The 26,558-nt window shown below is 50.0% G+C and overlaps 4 protein-coding genes across 7 annotated transcripts; 1 reads left to right on the top strand and 3 right to left on the bottom strand.

The window, feature by feature from the left end:
• Positions 1 to 89: 89 nt before the first annotated feature.
• On the bottom strand, positions 90 to 13,962 carry LOC129601783 (chromodomain-helicase-DNA-binding protein 8-like). Its single transcript, XM_055500674.1, is given in 20 exon segments — positions 90 to 1,105; positions 1,634 to 1,669; positions 1,728 to 2,253; positions 2,771 to 2,992; positions 3,478 to 4,134; positions 4,430 to 4,931; positions 5,040 to 5,247; positions 5,706 to 6,289; positions 7,084 to 7,416; positions 7,489 to 7,684; positions 7,749 to 7,960; positions 8,108 to 8,355; positions 8,579 to 9,070; positions 9,303 to 9,498; positions 9,844 to 10,698; positions 10,872 to 11,060; positions 11,367 to 11,494; positions 11,737 to 12,315; positions 12,740 to 13,102; positions 13,105 to 13,962. Coding segments are annotated over 20 exon segments (7,911 nt in total). The 5' UTR covers positions 13,828 to 13,962; the 3' UTR covers positions 90 to 443.
• Positions 13,963 to 14,094: 132 nt separating this feature from the next.
• On the bottom strand, positions 14,095 to 18,860 carry LOC129601786 (proline-rich proteoglycan 2-like). 2 transcript variants are annotated; one of them, XM_055500677.1, is made up of 3 exons: positions 18,349 to 18,860; positions 14,818 to 15,826; positions 14,095 to 14,370 (listed from the first exon to the last, which is right to left on the bottom strand). In XM_055500677.1, exons 2-3 carry the CDS (start codon positions 15,681 to 15,683, stop codon positions 14,244 to 14,246), a joined length of 993 nt encoding a protein of 330 aa, XP_055356652.1. In that variant the 5' UTR covers positions 15,684 to 15,826; positions 18,349 to 18,860; the 3' UTR covers positions 14,095 to 14,243. The 2 variants fall into 2 exon arrangements, with proteins under 2 accessions (XP_055356652.1, XP_055356651.1); XM_055500676.1 differs by having other exon boundaries at positions 14,818 to 15,719; positions 18,349 to 18,855.
• LOC129601785 (uncharacterized) lies at positions 18,813 to 21,941 on the top strand. Its single transcript, XM_055500675.1, has 8 exons — positions 18,813 to 19,242; positions 19,387 to 19,813; positions 20,040 to 20,182; positions 20,544 to 20,674; positions 20,740 to 20,806; positions 20,929 to 21,108; positions 21,292 to 21,571; positions 21,738 to 21,941. The coding sequence occupies exons 1-8, from the start codon at positions 19,225 to 19,227 to the stop codon at positions 21,821 to 21,823; spliced, it is 1,332 nt and encodes a 443-aa protein (XP_055356650.1). The 5' UTR covers positions 18,813 to 19,224; the 3' UTR covers positions 21,824 to 21,941.
• A 672-nt stretch (positions 21,942 to 22,613) lies between these two features.
• LOC129601781 (uncharacterized) lies at positions 22,614 to 24,870 on the bottom strand. 3 transcript variants are annotated; one of them, XR_008692280.1, is made up of 5 exons: positions 24,470 to 24,870; positions 23,512 to 23,748; positions 23,292 to 23,449; positions 23,000 to 23,223; positions 22,614 to 22,927 (listed from the first exon to the last, which is right to left on the bottom strand). XR_008692280.1 is itself a non-coding variant. In XM_055500669.1 (5 exons), exons 2-4 carry the CDS (start codon positions 23,547 to 23,549, stop codon positions 23,057 to 23,059), a joined length of 363 nt encoding a protein of 120 aa, XP_055356644.1. In that variant the 5' UTR covers positions 23,550 to 23,748; positions 24,470 to 24,870; the 3' UTR covers positions 22,614 to 22,927; positions 23,023 to 23,056. The 3 variants fall into 3 exon arrangements, 1 of the variants encoding a protein (XP_055356644.1); XR_008692281.1 differs by lacking the exon at positions 24,470 to 24,870 and adding an exon at positions 23,885 to 24,048; XM_055500669.1 differs by having other exon boundaries at positions 23,023 to 23,223.
• Positions 24,871 to 26,558: the final 1,688 nt, after the last annotated feature.

Genomic DNA, 26,558 nt, shown 5'->3' with positions numbered 1-26,558 from the left:
ATCGAAAACGAATTACGGTAAATAAAAAATTAATAAGAATAAAAAATAATCAATAATAAACCAGAAAAAAATGACGGCTAGCCGCTGTCCCGTTCACGTTAATATTTAATAACAAAATCGATCAAGCCATTTCCCGTCTGTCTAAAAACAATTACCAATCATTACCGCTTAAACAGCTTTCTCTATCCATTAGTCATCCATGCAACCACACCCGCCTCAAAAACAGATTAAAAACAAGCCATCCGTAAAAAAACCCGCGAGAACACTCGTCACCTCTCCCTGTGAGAGTTCCGATCCTCCCGTCAAACACAGTCCGAAGACAAATTGATTCCGCCGCGACACAAACGCGCATTCTCATTCCAGTCTCCACATTCACCATGAGATCAGCCAGGGGGATGAACAAAAGGGCTTCCAATCCAGACCAACACGAAAAGGGAAAGACTTCACTCGTCGGCGGCCTTCTCCGCCATCTCCTCGTCGGCCTCCTCCTCGGCGGCGGCCTCCTCCAGCCGACGCCGCTCCCGCTCCTTCCGGGACTCCTCCCGCGGTGTCTCCTCCCGCTCGCGATTCCGCGGAGGCCGGCCGCGCGGGCGCCCGACGGACCGTTGTTCCTCCTTGTCCCGGTCGCGTTCCCGGTGGGTGCGCGCGGACCCGGCGGACTCGGCGGGGGAGGCCGTGGTGCCTCTCCCGCGTTTCTCCTTGGTCGGCGGGGTCTTCTCGGTGGGCAGATCGAAGCCGTTGAGGAGCGGGCCGGGCCCCATGGGGAAGGGGAAGCCCGGGAAGCCGGCGGCGGCGGCCTGCGCGAATAAGGGATTAAATCCCGGGAATAATCCGGCCTGCGGGAAGATGAAGGGCAGCTGCGACTGCATCATGCTCTCCAGGGCGGCGGCCTGCTGCTGCTGCTCCTTCTCCGCCTTGTCCTTCTCGGCTTTGCTCTTGCGGGAGGAGGAGGCGGAGCCGCCGGCGGTGGGGGCGTCGCGCTCGCGGTCGCGCTCCCGGTCGCGTTCCCGCTCGCGGGTCTTGGAGGAGGACGACGACGACGGGGTGGAGGCCGCGTCGCCCTTCTTCCCGGAGGATTCGCCTTTCACAGTACCCGCGCTCTCGCCTGAAAATAACCCCACAATCTCCACAAACCATACACAGAAATTAGTCAAAATATAATGTAGGACAAAAAATCGATTCCGTTTTTTAAAAGGTACTTTCTTATTAAAATAAATAAATTGCACCAAATATCACGAGCTACCTGTATATAATTCATTAATAGCAGTTTTGTTTTTGAACCCGCACCTGATGTGATCAGTTTCTCCGTCGAAAACTGTTGACATGATAATATTTTACAAAAATGAATTTTTTAATTGCAACCGTTGCCAGTGCTTGTTTGATTTGGAAACAGTTTAAATCGAAATCGACAGGGATATATAAAGTAAAATCCGAATTTTCACAACCTGTTTTACAAATATTATAATTCTGGTAAACGTAAATAAAGCAGTTAGATGGAGTATCAATTTATTTGTAATAATTTTCTGACCTACGGTATGTCTATTAAAAAAGCTAAATTTAATTCAAAGTACTAAACATTCAGTGTTTTTTGTCCTACACTATAACTGTAGTGAAAATCATCAGTAAAGCTCACAAAGTTTCCACAGCTGCAAGTGATCTACCATGGAGCCTAATCCCAATAAGAAAAATGCAACATTGGCAGAAATAAACGAGAAACGCGCACGTACCGTCGGCCGGCATCCCGGGCAGCATCCCCATCAGCGCACTGGACAGCGGGAAGCCGGGCAGTCCCGGGAAGGGCATGGGGAAGCGCGAGCCCAGCCCCGGCAGAAAGGCCCCGCCCAGCGGGAAGCCGGGCGCGAAGGGGTTGCCGGCGGCGAAGAGGTTGGGCGCGGGACTGCCGGCGAGATTGTCGCCGCTGCTGCTGCTGGCCGCGCTCTTCCGGCCGCGCTTCTCCTTCCCGGAGGGCGGCGGCGGGGCGGCGGACATGGCGCCCTGCTCGCGCAGGATGGCCGCCCAGGCCGGGTCGATGTCGTAGTCCTGGTTGGTCTCCAGCCACTCCGCCAGCGATTTCAGCTGCGGCGCCTTGCGGCCCGAGATCTTCTTCCCCGACTTCCGGTGGATCACCGTCACGTTCTCCTCGCCGGTGAGGTGCAGGCCCGTGTCGCCGGCGCCCCCGCCCCGGGAGCTGCCCGCGGCAAAGTCGTCGGCGGCGCTGCGTTTCGACGATGTCGACACGCCGTTGGTGAAAATCTATTCAGTTCGGATACATTATTTACAGAATTATCCAAAATAAATCACCATTATTTTATACGTTTATTTCTTAATATTCCAATTTAATTTTCTACATACTCGTATTTCATCCAAAAATAAATCACCATCATTTTATTCATCATCATCATTTTATTCACTTTAAATCACCATCATTTTTATATTAATCACCAGCATTTATTTCTTAATATTCCAATTAATTTTTTACATACTGGTATTCCATCCAAAAATAAATCACCATGATTTTAACCATTTATTTCTCCATATTTCAATTGATTTTCTACATACTCGTATTTTGTTAATATTTTTTTCTAATGTTTTTCTATATATGTACGTACGCGATAATATATATGTACGCGATTATTATTTCCTGTGTCCTCATTGTATAATTATTGTTTATTTACTATTACATTTTATTAAAGACAACGCTACTAATTATTCAGGTAATTTTTTCCTGTTGCAAATATATTTCATTTTTTATTGAGTAGAAAGCACTCACGTCGGGGAAGGTGAGGCCGGGAATCTGGAAGGCCTGCGTGTCGACGACGTAGTGCGGGTTCTTCATGAGCCAGTCGGCCAGGTCCTTCTGGCGCGGCGCCTTGTCGCCCTGCAGCACGCTGCCGTCGCGCATGTTGATCACCGGCACGCGGCTGTCGGGGTCGAAGGCGTTGTGCTGCGTGTGCTCCGCCTCCTGGCGCCGCTTCTTCAGCAACGTGTCCACCTAAGCCACACAACCAACTCAACCACCGGCATCAAATAAATTCAACCCAACTTGTATAAATTCACCGCAAACAATTAAACCGTCACTGCTTATCGCTAATAAATTAATTCAAATTAATCTGCCACACCAAAACAATTTACTGCAAAATAATTCAATAAATTTTACAATATATCGGTATTAATTTACCGCATCAAAAAAATCTGCCGCAGTTGTAATTAGCCGCAAATTAATAAATTCACACTACTTTACCGCAACAAAAAAAATTAATAACTTTAGCAATAACCTAAAAAATATAAGAAAAAAATTAAAAATAATTTCTAAAATAATTTTAAACATAATTTTTAAACCATAAATTTATTTTTTAAATTATTTTAAAAAATAATTTAAATATATTTTTAAAAATTACTAATTCAAAAAAAAATTTTATAAATTTAAAAATAATTTTAAAAATTTAAAAACTAGTTGTAGCGATATATTCTGCATACCTTTTGACTCAATTTGGAGCCTTTCTCGCCGGACGCGCCTTCCTTGCGACTGCCGGCCGGGGACGCCGTGGACGCCTTGCTCTTCCCGGTCAAATCCAGGACGCCCTCCATCTCCGGCGCCAGACTGTTGTTACTGCTGCGCCCGTGGGCGGGCGGCGGTCCCAGCCGATTGGGTGACCGCTGCGGCTCCTTCTCCCTGTCCCTGTCTCTATCCCGCTCCTTCCCCTTCTCCCGTCGCTCCTCGTGCCCCGCCCGCAGCCGCTTCGCATTGGCGGTGGCCGCCGAAAGAAACGCCTGTTGTTGCTGCAGCAGCGCCTGTTGCGCGGCGTGGTACTGCTGCAGCCGTTCCGCCTCGATCTCCGCCTTGGGCCGGCGTCCGCGGCGCCCCCGCCGGGGCTCCAGGCCGTTCAGTCCGGGGATGTGGCCGGCGGCGGCCAGCATGGCGAAGTCGGGGTTGTCTAAAAAGTTCTCGGGGTTGAACTGCAGCTGCTGCTGCACCGTCACCGCGGGCGGGGGCGCGGGCGGCGGCTGGACGACCACCGCGGGCGGCGGCGGGGTGCTGCACTCGTCCAGGATGCTGTCGGCCATGGCCGCTTGGGTTCGTTTGCTGGGCCAGCGATTATGATCAATACAGTAACAGATGTGCTCCAGACGCGCCTAATTCAATTAAAAAATGTTACGAAAAAATTCGTTTAAAAATACGTAGTAAATAATAATTTTTTTTTGCAACGGTTTTGACTTTTCGTCACAGGAACCAACTGAGACGTAATTCGGTAACCAATTTTTTTACTGCGAACTGCAGTGAACTAGCTTTTCATCCCTTTTCTTCGCTTCAAATAATTTTAAATTTAAATCTTATCGAAATACTAAATGAAATATTTATTATTTTACGCGTATTTTTAAATGTGAATCTCTCATTTTTGAATTTATTTTGTGAAACTATAATTTCTACCTGGATGAGCCGATCCCGTGGCCATCCCTGCGCACACATCCCGCGCGCCAACAACTGCGCCACGGTCAACTCCCCGGGGCGGTCGCCGTCGTCCAGCTCCGCCTTGACTTTCTCTTCCTCCTCCTTGACTTCCACCTTCACTTCCGGCTTGGTCTCCTCTTCCGGCTCCGTTTTCTTCTCGTTCTCTTCTTCCTTAACGGGTTCTTCCTCTTTGGAAGACGGCTCTTCCCCTTCCGTTGTGACGGGGTCGGACTCCGGCTCCTTTTCCGGCTTCACTTCGTCCTCAGCCGGTTTTTCTTCTCCCGTGACCGGCTCGTCCATTTCCGTGTCCTTCGCTTTCTCCTCTTCCGCACCGGCGTCCGTTTCCGTATTTTCCCCGTTGTCCACTTCCGGTTTGGGACTGGGCGACTTGTCCTTGGTCTTGAAGGCCGCCTTGATGCTCTCGGCGAAGGAGAAGTCGCAGTCCACGGCAATGTTGCACGCCGTGTCCGCCAAACCGTGCCTGAATTAATCAAAAAAATTTATTACAATAATATACAAAATACATCATTAAAAATAGAATAATAATTGTAAATATAAATATTTCTGATAAATGGGAAGAGCTGCTCACCGCGCGGCTCCTTCGAGGATCTCGCGGTCGTGTTGACCGCAGATCCACCAGTCGGGGAGGTCCGGCGAGGGCTGGCAGAGTTTGAGGCGCTCGTCCAGTTTGGGATGCTTCAGCGCCAGCATCCGGATGCGGTACAGCAGATCCACGCGCTGCAGACAGCGCGCCGCGCGCTCCTCCGACAACTGCTCCACTTGGTCGGCTAACACGTCTGCAGTGCATTATTTACAATTAAATCCGACCAATGCACCAAAAAAATCAACTAATCTATGGAAAGAAGCAACTGAATCCGTCAGGAAATAAATTATTGCTTCCAATGTAAATACAAATTAATATTCTGCCCAAAATAAGTAAAAAAAATAATACTGATAAATAAACCATATTAACCGATTAAAAGCAAACGAAAATAAATTTTGGAATTTCAAATGAATGAAAAAAATAATCAATAAAAACAAAAAAAAACTGGTGAATTTAAAAGTGTAAATTAGAATCTAATAATCTAACAATAATCAAGTATGAAATTAACAGCTTCATTCCGATAAGTCACAATGAATCCAAAATAACTTAACAAAACTTCTTTAGTAACATTAATTTTCCCTTAAAAGGATAAATCAAATACTACAAAAAAAGAATCCGTTATACAGCAGCATAAAGTATCAAATTACGCACCTTCTTCGTGGGAGATCTTCTTGCCGCAGACCTTCTTCAGCATGGCGTGGAACGCCGTGTAGTAATCCGACAGCGTGGAGTCCAGTTTCTTCTCCAGTTTAGACAACTCCCGGAAGCGATCCCACAGGAAGGTGTCTTTACTCTCGCCGTACTCCACGCCGAAGTTGACGATCGTCCGCGCGAATTCCCCTTCCTCGCGCTTCGTCCAGCGCTTCTGCTGCTGCTCCAGTTTGCGCGCCTCGCGCTCCTTCTCCAGCTGCAGCTGGCGCTCCAGTCGCTGCTGCTTCTTCAGCTCCAGCTGCTCCAAGCGCAGACGCCGCTTCTCGAAGGCCAGGATCAGGCGGCGCACGCGCGTGTTCAGATCCGAGTCCAGCGGGAACGCCGGCTCGCCGTTCTTGGCCGCCGCTTGCCGTTTGGCCGCCGCCGGCTTCCGCCCGCGTCCCGGCTTCTTCTTCACTTCCGCGCCGTCCGTCTCCGCCGCGGCTTCCTCCTTTTCGGCGGTGGCTTCCTTCGCGGTGGCCTCGCGTGTTTTGCGCTTCGTAGCGCCGGTTTCCGGCTCGTCCGTGCTCTCCGTTTCGCGGGCTCTTAACAATTCCAAACAATCAGTTATTTTACTTATTCCGCGTCTGATCGCACATACAATTGTTATCGGTACATATAAATATGAAAAAATGTAAAAATAACTACTTACGATGACTTGCAATGACGCTACAATTTATTTTTTTATATTTTCCATAAAATCGTGTAAAAGTTTAAATATTAATTGCAAAACGTTAGATATTAATTTTAAAAAAACATAGAGCAATCAGCAAAAATAGTGCAGCGGTTGTCTGGTCAGTTATCTGTTCTGTAAGCTCATATAGCTCAACAACGAACTATCAGCATTAGCATGGCAATTCATCATCCCAGCAACGAGCCACTGCACTAACAAATCTCGACAATTTCAGCGGCAATATTTTTGACAATTACTCAATTAGGTTGAAATTTTTTCATTCCTGCAGATGCAATGTAAAATCTATTGATAACTAGGAAAGTGCACTGCTGCTGGCTAGCACTGAAAGACCGAAGCGAGCGGGAAACAAAATGGAATACACACTTCAGGAGTTTCATATTTTTTTAAATTTCCCATTTCCATTTATTATTATTTTTTGTGTCCATCAAATATAGTTTTCAAAAATATTTCCCTCTTATGAATTTACTTAATATACGAAGGCGTGACCGACGTGACCGACAAAAGTCCTGTTTTCTTGAACATAGAGGACCTTCGCTTCGCTTCGGTCGAATAATAGTAACGTGACCAGTTGGTACTCACGTAAATAAAAAAAAAAGCAAAATCGGTTAGAAAATGTAAACAGATCCAAAAAAATACTCGACTCACTCTTCAGCTTCGCCGTCGGCCTCCTCGAGGATCCCCTTGGGCAGATCGAGCGGGAGGGGCGCCTCCTGCGGGCCGCACTTGGAGAGGAAGCACAGTCCGGGGTCGTTGCGCATCGTCCCGTAGTTCTCGAAGCCGTGGCGGAAGATGCCGATCAACAAGCACTTGTCCGACTCCTCGTCCCACCAGTCCACCGGCTTGTCCACCGGCGCGTCCGCCGTCGGCATCTCCAGCGGGATCTCCTGGTACGGCGTGTCGGCCATGATCAGCTCGCCCAGATCCTGGATGGCTTCCTCTTTCAAGTTCTGCAGCAACTTCAGCCGCAGCACCAGCCGACTACACACACAAAAACAATCAACCTGTCAGCAACGGTTTCCATTGATTTTAAATCAATTTTGTTCAACGTACTTGATGGAGTGCTTCTTCATGTGCTTGAGGAAGCCCTTGTCCAGCAGCTTCTCCGGCTCGAAGCGCTCGTCCTTCTCCCAGTCGGGCATCTCGCCGTTCTCCAGCTCGCGGTCCGCTTCCGGACTGTCCGCCTTGCGCGTCGACCGCTTCTTGTGCTTCCCGTTGCGACTCGCGCCGCTTTCTTCCGCCACCGCCGCTGCACGCCGCATTAACACGCATTAATCAACAATGTCCAACTAGTAAATCTAAGAATTGTTTACCTTGTTCCTGCTGGAAGGCGCGCCGCGCCGCCCAGTCGTCCTTGTAGGATTTGAGCACCATGTCCCAGACGTAGGGCTTAGCTTTATCGTCACTGCCGGTGTAGTGCTTGCACGAGTAGTGCATCATCGTCCGCGCGAACAACTCCACGTCCTTCTCCGTGAACTTCCGCTTGAACACCACGTCTTCGATAATCTCCTTCCACCGGCCCCAGCTGTACAACAAAATTCATATAAATAAGCATTTTTTACTAACTTAAATAATTTTTTCAATGGTTCACGCATCAAATTTTTTTAAACTTATAACACTAACTGAAACCGATCAATCGAAATAGATTCTGCAAGAGAATTTGTGTACGTACCCCCAAGTGAGCAGTCCCCGTTCCAGCCGGAGACACTCCATGCGGTTCCAGGAGCCGGGCAGGATGGCGTCGTCCTTCTCCTTGCCCTTGGCGCCCTTCCGCCCGCGGCGTCCGCGGCCCCGCCTGCCGCTGTCGTCGTCGCTGTCCTCCTCGTCCTCCGACGCCTCCTCCACCATCTCCTCTTCCTGCTCTTCGCCGTAGCGGCGCACTTGCAGACGCCGGCGGGGCTCGTGGATAATCAGCTCATTCTGCCAACAAAAAATACTCAGTGAAAAAAAAATAAATCAAAAATATACGAACGCAATCCAGAATTAAAAATTAAGAAATAAATTAAACAGTAATTAAACGAAGGGGTACAATAAAACACGAATTCAGTTCAGAAAATAGAAAGAATTTAAATCAAAATTAAAACAAGAATTAAATCAAATCAATTAGAAACTAAACGAAATATAATCTCCTCGTTTAGCGCACCTCGAAGACGTCCTTGTCAGTGTTGACCTCGGCCTTCTTGGCCCACTTCTGCCAGAAGTCGGGGTCGTTGATGTCGATGTCGTCGCGCGTGCCGGTGGCGGCGAAGCTGGCCTTGGAGAAGGTGGAGCCCTTCTCGCCGGCCTCCAGCTGCACGGTCTGCGTGCGGCGCTGCAGGATCTGGTCGATGTCCTCCGTGCAGAACTGGTCCGCCGCGTTGTCGTCGTCCATCAGCGCGCCGTACGCGCCGCGCTTCAGCAGGTCCTCGATGTCGCTCTTGCTCAGCTGCTGCTGCGAGGCGGCGAAGGCCTCCTTGCCCCCGGAGGCGGCGTTAGCACTGCCGCCGGCCATCTGGCCCGACTGCAGCACCGCCTTGTCCAGTCCCAGCTTCAGACTGGCCTTGTCGAACATCTCGCGCTCGTACGAGTTGCGTGTAATCAACCGGTACACCTTCACCGGTTTGTCCTGCCCGATGCGGTGACAACGCGCTTGTGCCTGCAAACAATTACATAAAACTCAATTATCACAACAAAAATTATAAAAATAAATTTTTTAAATATGAAAACATTAAATAAAATTAAAAATTACTTTATTAAGCAACACGAATTCGTCTGCTATTTAAATTTTTTTAAAAACTGAACGCTTTTAATTTAAATATTTCTTTATTTGTATACAGAAGTAATTCGACAAACGCCGACAATATTAATAAATGATTAACGCAGCTTGCCTGCAGATCGTTCTGGGGATTCCAGTCCGAGTCGAAGATGATGACGGTGTCGGCCGCCGTCAGATTGATGCCCAGACCGCCGGCCCGCGTGCACAACAGGAAGACGAAACGGTCCGAGTCTTCGCGCGAGAAACGGTCGATCGCGGCCTGCCGCTCCGGACCCCGCACGCGTCCATCAATCCGCTCGAACAAATATCTAAACAAGTTAAAAGAACCATTTACTGGTTTGCTTACTAGCGAAATCGTAGCGATTGCCCAAGAAGACTGCTATTAAATTTTCAAATAATTTAAATCATCACTGTAGTTGAACAGCCATTCTCAACCTTAACTACGCCTAATTTATTACAAACTGTCAAAGAACAAAAATTCCTATACCACTGATATACAAAACGATCTAAAAATCTATAATAATTCTTAAACTGCCCGAACAAGTGGAAGATAATTACAATACCCTATGCAATATTCCCGTTAGAATTTAATGTAAATATCCTTCATTTTTATTTCAGATAAAATTACTCAATTTGTTATGAGCGCACCCTACCGTTTCTGGACCAAATAATCCTCGAGGATATCCAGACACCGGACCATCTGCGAGAAGATGAGCACCTTATGCCCGCCGTCCTTCAGTTTCGGCAGCAGCTTATCGATCAAGACCAGCTTGCCCGACGACTGCACCAGCGAGCGCATCAGCAGCTCCGCGTCCTGTCCGTCACTGTGGTGATTATGCTGCGAGGTGAACTCCTCGATAATCGACTCCTCCGCGCCGTTCAACAAATACGGATGGTTGCAGCACTTCCGCAACTCCATCATCGTGTTCATCAAATTCGGCACATTCGCCGAGGCGCTGCCCTTCTGCAGGAAGGTGAAGTTCTTCTCCAGAATGGCGCGGTACCACTTCTTCTGCATGTTGGTCAGCTCCACCTCGATGATGGTCTCCTCCTTGGGCGCGATGGACTTCTCCACGTCCTCTTTTAACCGCCGCAGCATCATCGGTTTGAGGATCTGCTGCAGCTTCTGCACCTGCTCGTCCGTCTTCAGATTGCCGAAATCTAAAGAAAACGCCTCGGCGTTGGAGAAGCGGTCGGGTTCGAGGAAGTTGAGGAGACTGAAGAGCTCCTCCACGTTGTTCTGCAGCGGCGTCCCGGTTAACAAGACCCGGTGCTCCAGATCCAGCAGCTTGAGGCCCTCCAGCAGTTTGCAGTTCTTGTTCTTCAGCCGGTGCGCCTCGTCGATGATCACGGCGCGCCACTCGATCTCGCGCAGCTCCTCCAGATCCGACAGCAGAATCTCGTAGGTCGTGATGAAGATGTTGAACTTGAAGAGGTTCGGCATCTTCCCACCGCGCTCGTTGCGGAAGTGGAACTCGTATTCCCGCAGTACTTCCCGCGCTAATGACCTACCAAACAAAATCATCCTGTTTTACAATAATCCGCCTTTTAATTTAAGTTCAATTTTAAATGTGAATAAATATCAGTAGAATTGCTCATTCAATCAACAGTCAGCACGTTTACTTATTACAGCATCATTTGAGAATTCGGGCAAAATTAAAAGAAAATCTATTTAACTGACCCGCCGTGGTAGCAGATGCCGTTCATGTCCGTCCACGTCTCCACCTCGCGCGTCCAGTTGCCCAGGGTCGATAGCGGGACGACGACGAGGAAGGGACCGCGGATGCCGTAGCGCCGGATGTGCTCCAGGAACACCGTCGACTGCACCGTCTTCCCCAGACCCATCTCGTCAGCCAGGATACAGTTTTGCCTGTTAAACACATTTTATTACACAACCACCCAAAATTTTACTAAAAAAATTTTAATAATTTAAATCAGAAACACCCAAAATAACCACAAATGTTGTACATTTTTTTTTAAAATGCTCGTGCAATTAAGACACAGATTAAATAAAAAAACTTTTCTCATTGTAGCCATCTGAATCTTCTCGCAATTATTTTTTTTATTGATGAATTTTATTGTTATTTTATACGGCGTAATCAACCGCCGATTAACGTATTCAGGATCATATTAGAAATTTATTAGAATTTGATCCATTTCAAGGTGAGCGACATACCCGTGATACCAGGAGAAGAGGAGCCAGTTGACGCCCTCCAGCTGGTAGTCGCGCAGATTATTCCCGTTCTTGTACACGGAGGCCTTGTCCATCTTGGTCCATTCGCGCGCACTCGGCCGTTTCACGCGCTGCAACACCAACCAATCGCATCAACATATTATTCACATTATTTAGAGTCCAGATTCCAGCAGTTATTGGCCGGTTTTGAATTGATTTAAAATTAAACTGATGTGAAATTATTTAACTAAAATTTTTTAATTTTTACAAAAAGAAAATTAAAGTTTTTTAATAATATTTTTATCAAGAAAATTAAATTTGTAAAATTATTTTTCCTTATCTTAATAAAAGTGACACAGATCCGCTAACCCACCTTGCGTTCAGCCGGGGGCGGCGGCATCTGCCTGTGCCGGTAGGCCTCGATCTTTTTACTATCGCAGTCCTCCTCCACCTCCCAACTGCACTCATCATACGGCAGACCGCACCACTTGATCAGGAAGTAGCGCCGCATCTTGTGCGAGTCGTCCCCGTCCGGGAACATGCGCTCGTCCAGCACGCGGTCCACCTCCGTGTAGTTGGGGTCGAAGGGCTCGTCGTCGTTGTCCTCCATGAAGGTGGCGTTCTCCTTGCGCTGCTTGTAGCGCGTGATCTTCTGCTTGATGCGCTTGTCGATGGCCTCCAGCTCGTCGGCCGTCTTCCAGTCGCAGTGCAGGTACGAGTAGTTCTTGAACTTGACGTACAACTCCTCCACCTCCTCCATCTCCACGGGCGCCTTCTCCGGCTTCACTTCCTCCGTCTTGGCGGCCTCCTCGCCGCCTTCCGCAGCCTCCTTCGTCTCCTTCTCCGCGTCGGCGTCCTTGGTCTCTTCCTCTTCGGGTTTGGCGACGGGCCGCTTGCCCGTGCGGCTGGCCATGATCTTCTCCACCACCACCGGGTCCGGGTCGCCTGGTTGCTGAAAAGGTCACACAACTCTCATGAATAGGAATACCCCGAACAAACTGCACAACAACCCTTTCCAAATTTTTTTAAATATTCTCCAACAAATATTTTTTGAACAGTAGAATACTTCCCAAAAAACATTATTCAGAAGACCAGACCAAGGCACAACTGCCAAAATTATTTTATCAATTAATAATTTATCAATTAATAATTTGCAAAAAAATTGGTTTTTAAGCTATTTAACTATCTAATTTTTTTTAAAAAAAATTCCTCCGAATGAAATACTATGAATACTGTAGTAAAACGATATTTTTTTCAGAAATGAATATTTTTAAAAAATTAATGTTAATAAAAAGCATCTTATTTTGGTAAGAATTTAAAGCCACGTCTTTTTTCGATGCTCTGCTAACAGTAATTTCGCAGATATTCGCACTTACCACGAAAAAGCGCCTGGTCGGCTCGAAGAGTTCAATGGGATAGGGGTCGACGGTGCCGCCGTTGCTCTCCTCTTCCATCACCACCACCGCTTCCTCCATCGGCACGGCCATCCGCTTGGGCGGCAACCGGTCCTCCAGGTCCGACATGTCCATGTCGCCCTCATCCGTGTACTTCTTCCGCTTGGTCACGCGCGCCGACCGCCGCTTCTCCACGTAGTTCCCGTCGAAATCCGGCTCCACCACCGACGGCGACGGCGGCGGCGTGGCGTCCAGATCGTCGCCCTCGTCGTCCGAGCCGCGCTTCTTCTTCTTCTTGCGCCCGAACTGGAACGCCGCCTTGGCCTGGCTCTTGGACTTTTGCTGCTGCTCTTCGGCGCACTGCGGTTGCGCGCCTTTGACGGCGTGCCGCCGCCCTCGGGCGGGGTCTTGCTGGCCGTCGACGGGGATTTGCGTTTGCGACTGGACGAGCCGCCGCTCTTGCGCTTCTTCTTGGGCGTGGCGTACTTGTTCGTGGCGCTCTCGTCGTCCGTGTCCTGACTGGAGATCATCTCGGCCACGGGTTCCGCGGGGCCGGAGGGCGGCGAGAGGGGCGGCGGGAGGGGCGCGGCGGTCTCCTTCGGCGGGTGCCCGTTGGGATAGCCGTTCTGCAGCACCGGCGGCGGAGGTGGACGCGGCTGGTCGATGCCCATCGCCACCGACATGGGCGGCAGCGGGACCACTGGCCGCAAGGGCGGATGGATTGCCGGCACCGGGATACTCTGACTGATCGCGGTTGGAACCCCCGGAGGTGGTTGCGGCGGGGCGCCGGTCGGCGGGGTGAAGGACGGGCGGATGTTCTGCTGCGCCGACACCGCCGCTTGCTGCCGGTTCAGCATGATCAGCCGGTTCTGCAGTTCGGCGATCTTCCGGTCCACTTCCGGCGCTCTGTTCGGCATGCGGTTCAGATTCTGCAGATGCAGTTGAATGCTCTGGATCTCCCCGTTGATGTTGGGTAGCGGCGAGTTGGAGGTCATTTGCGGAGGTTGCTGATTGGCCGGCGGCTGCATCAGCGGTCCGTTCTGGTAGATCGGCTGTTGGGGCGCCGTCATGGAGAACCCCTGGTCCCCCGGTGTTGGGCATCGGCATCATCTGCCCGGGAGGGAAGTGCTGCCCGGGTGGTCGCTGTCCCAGCGCTCCTCCCGCGGCGGTCGGGCCCCCGCCCATCATCTGCCCCGGGGCGGCGGTCCCATGAGTCCCGGAGGCGGTCCACCGCTGTTCTTCTGGAACTGTCCGGGTTGGGCTATCCGGTTGGGCTGCGTGAAGACGGAAGGCAGGGGGGAGCCGGCCAGGGAGGAGCCCGGGAGACGCAACCCGGGGCTCTCGGGGGAGCGCACCGACGGCGGGGCGGTGGGCGACGGGCCGGTCTGCTGCTGCTGCTGTTGGGCCCGCGCGAGATCGGAATGTGTGGAAGGCGAGGGAGAGGGTTTGGCGTCCATCACGGGAGGGGCCTTGGAGTCCGGCTTCATCAGGCCGGCCAGGTCCGGGGGCCCCGGGATGCGCGGGGTCTGCGCCAGGAGGCCGGAGAGGCGCTGCGGCGGCTGCGAGGGGCCGGCGGCTGCATGCTTCCGGGTTGGCCGTGAGATGGAGGAAACCTGGTTAGGATAGTAAAGATTACATACTGCAAAGCTCGACAGCGCATTGCACTTTCTGTTGCACTCATGATTAACGATTTATAACTCAAAAACAGAAGTTATGTAAAACTCATGCCTTAGTTGATTCACTTAATTTGAAAGCTGTGATCTGAACAGTTTAATATTAATCAGTCTGCCATTTATTTAACAGCTTTTAAATCGAGTACTGCTCTTGCTTAAGCTGCCAAATCACGCTATATTGCTAAAATCCTAACACTTTCATTTTGTCAATTTTATCACACTCAAGAAAAGAAAATGTAGATAAACAGAAAGTATTCATACGAACTCGAATAAGCCCTGAATAATAAATTTTAATAATTCTGATTTCGATTGTAATGTGAATAATAAATTTTAATAATTCTGATTTCAATTGTAATGATTCTGTAAAAAATTATAAACTGACTGTACCTGTTGGCCATTTGTGCTTGCATGGAGTAGGGCATCCCCGGCAGCCGATTCTGCGGCATGCCCTGCGCCGGCTGCTGCCCGGCATAGCCGGGGAACGGCGACGCCATGGAGGAGGGGAAGGCCTGCTGGCCCGGCCCGCTCCCGGGCGGCATCCCGCCCGCATACCCGGGCATCATGCGCATCCCCTGAAAGCCCTGCGTGGCGGCGCCCGCCGCGTTCCCGCCGCCGAACTGCGGCTGGCCGTGGTTGACGAAGGGGCTCTGCCCGTCCGGGTAGCCCTGGTGCGTGCCGTAGGGGGGTCGCATCGGCGCATTCTGCGGCGACAGGTAGGCGTTCTGCCCCGGCAGCCCCACCGCCGACGCCGGCCAGGAAGACGGGGGAGTCGGGCCCCCGCCGGAGCCCGCCGCGCCGTACGCGGAGAACTGTGGGTGGCGGTAGGGATCGTGGCCGAAGCGCTGCGGCGGATTGGCGGCCGGGTAGCCCGCAGGAGGTCCTCCAGCCCCCGGGGGGACTCCCGGCGGGTAGTAACCCGCCGGGTAGCGGTGGGGGGCGTGCGGGGGCTGGTGCGGCGGGGGGAAGGAGGCGTTGAGGGAGTGGTAGGGCGTGCTGAGGCCCAGCTGGGTGTAGGACAGGGTGGGGGCCCCCGGGGGGTTGGCGGAGGGTTTGGAGGGGGGCGCGGGCTCGCCGAGGGTCATGAGGGATTCCGAGTCGAGGGCCTGGTAGGAGCTGGCGGCCGCCGGGGTGATGAGGCTGGGCTGCAGGCTGGAGAGGAAGCCGCCCTCGTCCTGGCCGTTCAGCGAGGCGAACATGTCGCTGGCCATGGCGGAGGGATCGCTGAGAAAGCCCAGGTACGAGTTCTCCGCCATTCTCAACCACACCACCGCCTCACGTCCAAATCAATCCTGCAACCAACACTTGCACCACTCAACCATCCACCAACAATTCCCCGATGAATGGCGATGTGTATCAGCGACGATAACAGGCCAACGCGCGACAGAAACCATAGGACCTTGAACAGTGATGCATTCTAACTGCCAATGCACTCAACGTACTATCATTCGATCAACGCTTCATTCCCTTATTCCACGCTAATCATAAATTATTCTATACTGTAATCTGTCAACGTGATACTCGTTGATAAATAAATGAAAATACAAATCAGGAAGACATGGAATCAACGCTAAATGAGAGCCTGGAACGAACCAGTGTTCCTCTGTCAAGCGTGAGGAAAAATCTCTCTAATTTATTAGCGCGCTGTGGCATTGGGCCATTGGCATATCACACACACAGTGCACACACACAGACGGCATGGCAGCCAATTTTTTCCTGCCCGTTCAGCGCTGTTGCATTCCACTCACTCTGAATTGCCTTCACACACACAAACTCCACTCACACACACAATTGGCTTATTCTCATTGGAAACAACGGCACCGTGGCGGGAATAATTTAAAAAGGCGGTATTGATTTTCCAGTGGAAGATGATTGCTAATTATTAATTGTGCTGCAGATACACCAACATTTCCCCGAATCGCGACAATGAGAAGGCCAACCAGACGAAGTGACGTCACCCGATGACGTACGTTGATTACGTTCTCAAGTCTCAACTTCTCACTTTAAATTGGCTTTTTACTGGCCGCGGCTGTTGCTTGCAGATTTATTTTTTTGCGTATGAGTTAACGGTCGCCGTTTAAGTAAGAAATTAAAAAAAATAATTCCACCCGCGCGTTCCAATAAAACCCGGCTAATTTAACGCATTTAACATTATATGATTTTATTTTTGTTTTTAATAGCACAGTTAATTAACCGCAAGATTTACATGCTTTAATGAGTAATTGAAAATTGAAATTAATTTCTTGGATTAATTCAGATCCCAGAATATCGACCTAGTGAGTGGCATATTCATAATCGATCAATTTTAAATTTCCCAAGATATACGGTATCAGCCCGAAACGTAAAGCCCCTGTACACTGACGTACGTACGTCTCATAGAAATCCTTCAACCCATTCATTCTCTCTGGCTCTGAGCCCGCTCGTACAGCCGCCATAGCACCGCCGCCAACAATACAATACAACCGCTGCCAAAACCACCAAAACCAGCACGTGTCCTCATCACGTTGCTGACGTCATCAGACCGCAACGACACTGTCCAGACAGACGCGGCAAGACGGCCCAGACAGAGGCATTGTTTTGCTATCTCAATTACGAGCGTAATAACAATCATCCACGGCTGCATCACAATCTTCCTCCGTGCGCCTTTACATCATCGCCCCTACTTTGCAGTTTGCACCGTACACTGATGTTGGCCTGTAAATCACTCTAACAAGGTTGAACGACCCCGTTTGCATTTTTCCCTCCAACACCGAACACACACACTGACACACACACAACTCGATAAAGCCGCATTTCCGCGGCCGCTCGGCAAACTTCCAAGCTCGCAAGAGTGTAGTTGCGGCGCCCACGTTGCAAATTAACGATCGACTGTTGCAATTGCAAAAGCGAGGACACTGCAGCCAGCCCGCATATATACAAGATATACAATACACGCACTCCAAATGCGCTGGGCCGTTTCTCGCGCTAACCGATAATAATCAGAGTAAGGAGGCGCAGTGCACTGGCTGCGGTATTCTAATAAATTTATCTGCCTGCCGCTAAACGCGTATACGCCGCAGCGCAGCCAGTAGTTGTGTGTGAGTGTATGATCTATCTAGCTGCAATTTTCTTTCCACTCGCTAATGTTCCTTTTAGCCGCTGCGCCCAGCCGCACAATACACACGTAGTACATCACAACATTGGCGCACGCATTTGCCTTCTCGCACACAGTACGCACAGCAGCCCACAAAATTCATCAGCAGCTGCCGCAGCGCTGTGCTGTACTTTATCCGCTTGTCGGTTATGCACAGTACGCGCTGATCATCGTCTCCAAGCAAGAGAGCGCTGACACGCTAACGCACGCAAAGAACCACAACCAACATGGCGTCCCTTTTCCCCACTGTGGACCCGTGTCCCAGGTATCTCGTCATCAATCAGCCGGTCAGTGTGACGTAATTAAACAGGCACTGCGGCGACAGAGCGCCGGCTCCGCCCACCCACCAATGGCGGGCGGCCACGGCCCGCCCATCGTTGCCATGGCAACCGCCACATTTTTTAATGACCAATTCAGCATGTGTTGACAAAAGCCGCGACAATCACCAGACAAACACCACCCCACCACAAAACCACGCCTGACCTTGACTTCACCACCAAGGACCCGTGCAAGCCGAAGCTATATATAACGCGGGAACGAAGAATGCCGCCAGAACAAACAGACCAGTGACGAGCGCGGCAGCGATGACTCGACACTTTGGCCCGGCCAGCGCGCATCTGGGGCCACACACTTCGAGGCCATCTGCATGACCTTAGACTCTCATCCCTACTCTCCACAACCACCGTATCCAACGCACATATCAGGTGCAATACCAACCCCCCCAAAAAACCCATCGCCACCGGCGTCTATCAATCGATAAACACACCTACGCATATCACTACACTTACCGCTGATAAAAAATTCCATAGATAATTGGGATAATCATGCACAAATCAAGAACACACATCCAGTATACGCGGTTGACAAGTTGTGAAAAACCTGCATTACAGCTCGCTCTCGCTATATCACGGCATTTGCAAGTTGATGCTGCTGGCATGCAATACTGTATAGTGCAGCCGTTTTAGTCAAGCAGCAGTAAGTAAATTTCTCCTTCGACAAACGATTTTCTACCAAATGGATATCGAGTGCAGCTGCAATAACGCCAACCGTGAAGCAGCCAGCCGCAGCAGTTGTGTGATGTGTGTACACTGTGTAGTGTGTACTATCTGTGTGCCGTATTGCAGGCTACGAATACAATGCATAGCCCAGCATGAGTACACCGCTTAAAGCGCGGCGGCAGCTAATCATAATGCAATACAGTACGATGTGCAGGCAGCGTGTACAGATGCGGCTCAATGGCGCAGCCGAGAAAATGAATGCCGTTGTGATACGGAACAAGTCTACCAACTACCGAAAATGAGCCGTATAGACTTTCCTATGTTTCCACGCACACACAACGATTCCACTGCGTGTACAGCGCAAAACAGATCACGTCGATAAAGTGCAATGTGATTTCATGGTGAATGTGTTGTCTCGCGATGCACTGTCCCCGTCCTGAATAGGGCACTCCAGGATTTTTTGGCAGTTAATTGGACAAATTATGGAGATTGCGATGATGATGATCTTATCAATTAATCCGATATCGATTGATGACCGACGGGCTGAGGTGATGCGGCTGAGTGCTGACGCTGAGGCGACGGCTCAGTATCGCACACTCACCGTCAGTCTGCTCTTTGATTGGCTGTTGCGAAATTAAGGCGGAGCAACTCAGCTCGTGGAGAAGTATGCATGAGTCATCAGCTGTACGTGTGAATCTGTGATATCATTATTTATCACGTAAATTTCGGAAAACTTCTTTTTCTTTTCACTTTCGGTTTTACTTTCCCTTTTGTGACGTTCACAACAAAACAGCACAGTTTAACCTAATTTCAGTCGCTGCCTTCCAGAATCACGGACTCCAGATAATAGATTACGGCAGCAAGCCGACGAAACCACAACACAGCGACGCAGCGGATTCGTCGGATTATCTGGGATCAGCGGATTTCCCCTACCATCTCCTCCTGCACATCCTGCGCTACCTGTCCCCCCGGGACATCCTCGCCAGCCTCTTCCCGGCCAACCAGCACCTGCACCGCGTCCTCGGCGAGGAGTCCCTGTGGCGTTCCCGCTTGCGGCGTGTCTTCCGCGCCCAACCGTATCCCATCCTCCCGGGTCCGGAGTCCCCGGGGGAGTGGCGCCGGCGCGCCTACCATGTGGAGACGGAACGGGAGATGTATCGGGAGGAGGCGGACACCGTCTGCCCGTTGACGCGGCGGGTCTTCCAGATCGCCGAGGATGGGCATCGCGTCAACGCCGTGCATTTCCTACGCGGAGGTGAGGCAGTCGTTATTTATGGTTAAAAATTTTATAGAAAATGTTTTATTACAATTATAAAATGTAAGGACATTTTTAATTTTTTTTTGAATAATTTAAAAGGAAAGAAAGAAAGTAAGGTAAATAGTTGTACAATTAATAATTAATAAGAAATAAATTGCATTTCATAATAACATAATGAGAACTGGTAGCTTAAGAAAAATAAGTGAAGTGTGTGGATAAATAGGGCGATGGCTGGTGGCCGGCGGGACGGATCACCGCGTGACGCTGTGGGACGCGGAGGCGGTGCAGCAGGCGCCGAGCGGGCCCAGCGGCATTTCCGACGGGGACCATGTGGAGGCGGCCCGCTCCGTGCTGCACAAGCACGCGGTTAGTTCTCCTGTTAGAGATGTTTTTCCGCCATCTCTACCGGATTAATTTAACCAAAATTGAATACTAAAAAGCTGAGTCAAATTAAATGAAAATGACCTGTTTTAAACTAATTAAAATGGCGATTTGAGTTTCCGTGACATTATTTTTAATTTTTTGATCGATTACATTATTTATTATGGCAAAATTAGTCCGCGTAAACTCTAAACAGAAAATGTTCAGAAATCGAAAACTGCTGTATAAAATTATTTAAATTACTGTACTCGTATATAATTCACAAATTAATCAATTTTATCACGAAATGTGCATAGTTAAATTTAGCAGGAAATGTGAATAATCGTGATTTGCTGGAATTGCGCAGGACTGGGTGACATCCTTGCAAAGCCGGGAGGGTAAAGTCAGCAGCGGCTCCATGGACCGCACCATCAAGATCTTGGACGTGCACGCTTCCGCCGGGCGCCGGCTGTCCGTGGCGCCCACCATCACCTTGCTGTGAGTCGTGTGCATGACGGAACACTTCAATAAACGCCGAATTCTACAGCCCAGCGTTTTTGCAGGAGCGAGCGCGGAGTATTTTGTCACGCTTGGCAGAACGATCTTGTCGTTGCCGGCTATCACAGCGCGGTAAGCGGACACCGTAGCAATAAACAGGGATTTTAGAAATCCCAACAAAATTTTTAAAAAACGGAAAAAATTATTATGTAATATTATTAACAAAATTATGACTAAATGCCTGACGGTTTCAGGTGGAACTCTTCGACATCCGCAGCAAGAACACCCCGATCCTGACCAAGACATCCGAGCACGACGATCTGAATCTGGTGTGGGATATTGCGTTCCGCGGGCAGCAGGTCTTCCTTCTCTCCAGCGACGGGGCGTTGCGGGTGCTGGACCTGCGCTCGCGCCGCTTCACCAGCAGCATTACGGTACATTATTAAATAACTTCCGCGGACATTCTCCTACATTCGAATAATTGTAGGAATAATTCTTATTATTATTTTAGAATTCTTAAAATAATTTTATATTTTTTTTTACGAATGTTGATGAAATGAATTAAATTCAATTGATAAATCTTCTAATCTTAAATTGATAATTAATCTGCTGCGCAGATGCCGGTGGGAGAGCACGGTGTGCGTTTATCCCTGCACGACGGAGTGTGCTGCGTGGCCAGCAACGGCGGCGGCGTGCGGATGTACGCGGCCGACAGTCTGCAGCTGCTGGAGGATCTGTCGGGGGCCTTTGATTTCTCCCGCGAGCACCGCGTCGTCGGCGTGCACTACAACGACGCCCACGTGCTGGCCGCCTCGGCGCAGGGCCTGCTCAGGATGCTGGAGCCAGTGCGCGCCGGCCGCGTCCTCTGGCAGTGGAGGCCGCCGGCGGGAACCGGAAGTGAGTGTTACGCTGGGAAAAAATACAGTAATAACGTAGTAAAGATGCAGCAATACAGTAAAGTGAAAAATACAGCAGTAACATTGTAAAAAATGCAGTCAATCAAGTAGTAAAAAAGAGAGCGGTCAATATTATTAAAATATTAAGATAAAAAATTGTATTGCAGACTTCCGGTGCATGGATTACGCTGGTGATAATTCAATGGCGGTCAGCAGCACCAACCACATGTGGCTGTGGCGTCCCCGGAACTAAACGAGTCCTTTTTTTACCGGTTAATCTCCTTGTGATTTTCGCGATGGTTTTGCGTCCATTGTGATAACTGTTGTCCAGTGTACAATAAAAAATTGTAAAAGAATTAGTAAACGAAAAAGGTGACAAAAAATGCAAGTAAATCAGCAATAGAACAAAATATTAGCAAACTAATTACATAAGTTTGTAGCTCTTTTCCACACTATTAATTTATTTCAGTGGCTTTTATCTCAGTTGATTTCGTTTCTATCAAACTAATGCATATATTTCGTTAGAACTTAAAAGTAAGTACTGTAGTTAATTATGCTAACATTCAGGTATCTTTGTGAATTTGTATTTTCTACTCACTGGTCAGTTACTTCATTGATTTTCTGCATACCTAATTTTTTCTGATCAGTTGCTGCTATTGTTCTGCAATTTCCTTGAATAACTTTCTTCCTACACAGTTAATTCCACTTAATTCATTTTGTTTTTCGCTCAGATACTCCGCTAATTTTGCTTGAGTTACTTCGTTATAAATTAAATTTCTTCGTGTGATTATTCCCTGGTGTCTTGAGAAAAATCGAATTTTTCAGAAACATCTGGTGACGCGATATGGGAGGCGGAGTCGCGGTTTAGCCAGGACCATCGTTACATTAATTTGAATATTATTCGTATTAATATATTATTAATAAAAACTATTATTTTGCTTGCAAAGGAGGCCAGTGATGGTCGTATTAGTAGTAGTGTGACAGAATAGTTGGACTACAGTAATAGTAATCATTAATCACCGACACACAGCGTGGCACGCAGGGACGACTCGAACTGCTTTATAACCAAATTTTCACGATCAACGGCGTGGGATGCAAAATCCCAAAATTACAAAAGCCACATGAACATAACCGCTCCCGTTCTGCCCGCTCCACGATGGTGGCCTGTCACGGGTGGACATTCGGCGCCTGCGGATTCCCCGGCCCATCGCCGCCCTCTCCGTCGGCAACGTGGCCAGCCGCTGCCGCCGCAGCCGGACCACCTCCTCCCGCCGCCGCTGCGCCGCCGCCGCCCGGCACGGCCGTCCGCTGCACCGTCGTACGGCCAACCCGCCAAGGCGCCTGCATGCGCTCCTGCCTAGAGAGAAACAATTGGTCAGAGAAACTGCATCGCCGCCGAAGATTCAACAGGTTGCCAGCAGTTGCGTACAGGGACCCTCGAATCCTCCCTACCGTATCCTCGCGAACTTTCTCCCGACTGTCCTCATCAACCGCCCGGCGGACGTGGAGCCAGTAGGGCACGCCCGCGACATGGAAGCGCCCATGGTTGATCCCCATCGGAGCCTCCCCCCGCCGCCTCCACGACGCCGATATCGGCCAAAATTTGCCCCCGACGCTGTGCGTCCCCGCGTAGTCTCTCGGCTTCATCAGCGCCTGCAAACAAGCGAGAAACTGCTCAACAAATCTCACTATCACAGCCTGAAATCGCGATTTGTTATTACTGAAATACACCGCGAATTCCAGTGCAGCTGCACCGTCTCCTACGGCGTCTCCAGCCAGTGGCCCGGGAACGAACACCACCGCCACACGGTCGATGGGGTTGAGGAAGCGAGCGCCGTGGGGATCCATCTCGGCACGGTAGCGTTCAAACTCCCTCTGACTGCAAACACATTTAACGTTGCCAGACTACTCTCCCCTTTCCATTTAGTGCCGTTCACTTACATGCGGTTCGTGATCATGACGGCCATGAAGTCGCGCATTTCGCCATTGTCAATGGTGATGGGGATCGGCACCTCGATCCAGTACGGCAAGGCCAGCAAGTGAGGGACGGGCAGAACTGGATCAACGATGGTGGGGATTTTGCGCTCCCCATAAGACCCCGAAACCCGTCGTCGATCTCGTCGCTGAAGTGCTGCCAGCGCTGATTATTTTCCCGTAAAATCCGGGCTTCCTCGGGGCCTGTAACGAAGAGAAATGGAGGATCTTTCACCATTTGTGCACACTTTCAAAACGGCATCCCTAGCGTCACTACAGCGCAATCTGTTAGAGCCAGCAAAACTGAAAAAACTTTGCAACCGCGAAACGGCAAACGCACATAAATATCCTGCGAAATTAAGGCGCTCCACACCGCCCATTGCGAATCCGTAATAATAATACTAATAATAGTAATAGTAATACTAATAATAGTAACCCTATAATAAGAAACAATAAGCGCTGAAGAGACTGAAATTTTGAAAATTTTTGTCAGTCGCCGAGTGTCGACTACGAGTACGCGTCGCAGCAGCAGCATGGAGAATGGCAGTAGTACAGACTGCAGAGAAAGCGCGCGGAATGATAGTCTCGGCTCACTTCCCGAGGCACTTCCACAGTTCGGCTGAATCAAGAACAGTCTGTTTCATTTTTATTACTGTACCTTGCAACGAAGCCTTCGCGAGGGACTCATTAATTTTATCGGAAAAACATTTTCATAATCTAATTGCTGGCAACCTGCAGCTTGTTGGCCGTGGCTAAACTAGCAGCCACAGGCAGTCAGCAAGTAGAGGTGAACAGGATAAGAGCGCCAGCAAAATGCCTGTTGCTGCATGTTTTTCCCTTCCCGCCTTGCCATTCCCCTGCGCCAAAGAATTTTTAACAGCAGCAGATGCTGTCGCCGCCGTCCTATCTGAACAATCCCACTAACCTGGGGATCACCGTCGTTTCTCCACCGCGCTTAGCTACAGCGGCACGCTCCTCGCCGCCCCGCATGACGACATGCCAACCGCCGCAAGGCGTCACGTGGCCATTGTCAGGGATGCGCTCTCCGTGCGCGCTCACTGCACTGCTCTCGTCCCGCCCAGTGGGCCGCAATAGAGTGCGTTCAACACGACAGTCCCACGTACAGCCACTGCGACCTCCCGCTTCTGTAGCTTGTAGCCGTTACTCGTTAGGATAGCACCTGCGGGAAGGGATGCTGGAAGTGGCAGGAGCCTCGAACAGCCTCAAGAAGGAGCCGACGAATGGAACTAATGATAACTGGGCTGGGGCAAGATGGTCTCCACAGCGGCCGCGAGACCGCCAACGGATGGGATATCCCAAGTGACCCTGTCAGAAGAGAATTCCGTAAGTCAGTAAGTGCTACCGTACGAGCAGTAAATGTACATGTATAAGCAGACTATACAACATGTCAATTCGTGCCTTAACAGCATGCGCCGTGAGAAGTCAGAATGCATGACTACGCGGAGGCCATTATCGCCGCGCGACGAGGTCACCGCCGCCGCCAGCCGAAATCTGACCCGCCCTGAATCGCACCACCGCAACCTGCAACGCTCGATACACAACTCCGGCCCGACGCTGCGGTCATGGATCACATCATACACACAATCCGCTAAGATGATTAGATCATCGAGGGATATGGGGCTGGTATGGAGAAGGCGCGCTGGCAGTCTGGGAAGAGCCTCGGGATAGAGGTACACCTTTAGTGCTATGGTTATGGCAGCTTCCTGGCCTTATGGCGTTATGGCGTTATGGCAACACACTGGCCATTGGGTATTAACTGCTATTATGAGAAGAACCGGGACAATACGGAGGCCAACGACCTGGCGAATGAATCGGGGGTGCTGTGCGGCATCTTCGTACTGGAGGAACGCTTCTTCTCCTGGAGCGATAATTCCTTGCGGGACGCCTTGCCTAATGCCTTGTCATCCCAGACGGAAGTCCTGGTGCACATGAACGCCGTTCTCTGGCTGTGGCGTGTGCACAACGGCGTCATCAAGCGGCTGGCCTGGATGGGACCGAAGAAAGCCCTTTCGATCCGGCCAGCGGCGCTGTACCCGAGTCCCGACCTGTGGCGATACCGGCGGGCGAGTGACGGCCTATCCTCGCTATGACGGGGAGGCTTCCCGGTGAATGGAAGCGGCGGTGGGAGGGGGACGACCGCGGCCGTGCTGTTCGGCGTGGCGCCGAGGCTGCAGGCTTGCAGCGCGGTTAGATGGTGACCTTGGCTGGTGAAAGCGAACGGCACCTGGCGGGCTAGAGGCGCCGCGGGCGTGGCTGGAGTCGGCGTGGTCGAATTTCGGCATCCGATGCTCACTCCGCGTCAAATGGACCTGACATAGTCCATTACTGCCCTGCCGGCGTCTTCTTCTCAGGCTAGAGTTGCCAGCGCGCCTGTGCCTATGTAGAAAACTTCAACGTCAAAATTAACAAAGTTACACATTTCTAACGACTGTATTCCTGCCGCGTGCGACATGGGCCACCGCCCGCGACGTTGCTGCTTCAGTACTGGCATGGTTTTTATTGCGCAATCATAATGTAGTGCATTGTAACTCTGTAAGTACATAAAAAATTAAATTAATAATTAAATTAATGCAATAAATTAAATTAATAATTAAATTAATGCAATAAATTAAATTATATATGAATATACTTATTATAATTACTAATTAGTGTCACTATAATTATCCAATATATAGTGTCACTACAGTAGCCAGCTCTTTCAAATGGAGATACAAGCCCGTCTTGGTTAGGGACGGGTGATCACTGTAAAGCCGAGCAATATAATATATAATACATAGGCTTTGCATATGCAGTACTTCCAGTAAAAATCATTAAAAAAGCCGTAGTGTGATGGCTGCTGCCGTTCTGTAGTAGCGGATTATTAGGAGTAGTTGAGGATTTAAAAAACTTGATAGCAGTACATGTACTTACTTTTCACATTTCAGTTGTTACAGTTACAGTACATTACGACTTAATCAGGTACTGTACGAGTGCTTACCTGTCGTTCCTGTCAC

The sequence above is a fragment of the Paramacrobiotus metropolitanus genome, unplaced genomic scaffold (genome assembly GCF_019649055.1).
Source record: "Paramacrobiotus metropolitanus isolate TYO unplaced genomic scaffold, Prichtersi_v1.0 Parri_scaffold0000276, whole genome shotgun sequence".
NCBI classification, from domain to species: domain Eukaryota; kingdom Metazoa; phylum Tardigrada; class Eutardigrada; order Parachela; family Macrobiotidae; genus Paramacrobiotus; species Paramacrobiotus metropolitanus.
The sequence above is the reverse complement of the archived record's forward strand: the minus strand, read 5'-3'. Positions and strand labels throughout refer to the sequence as shown.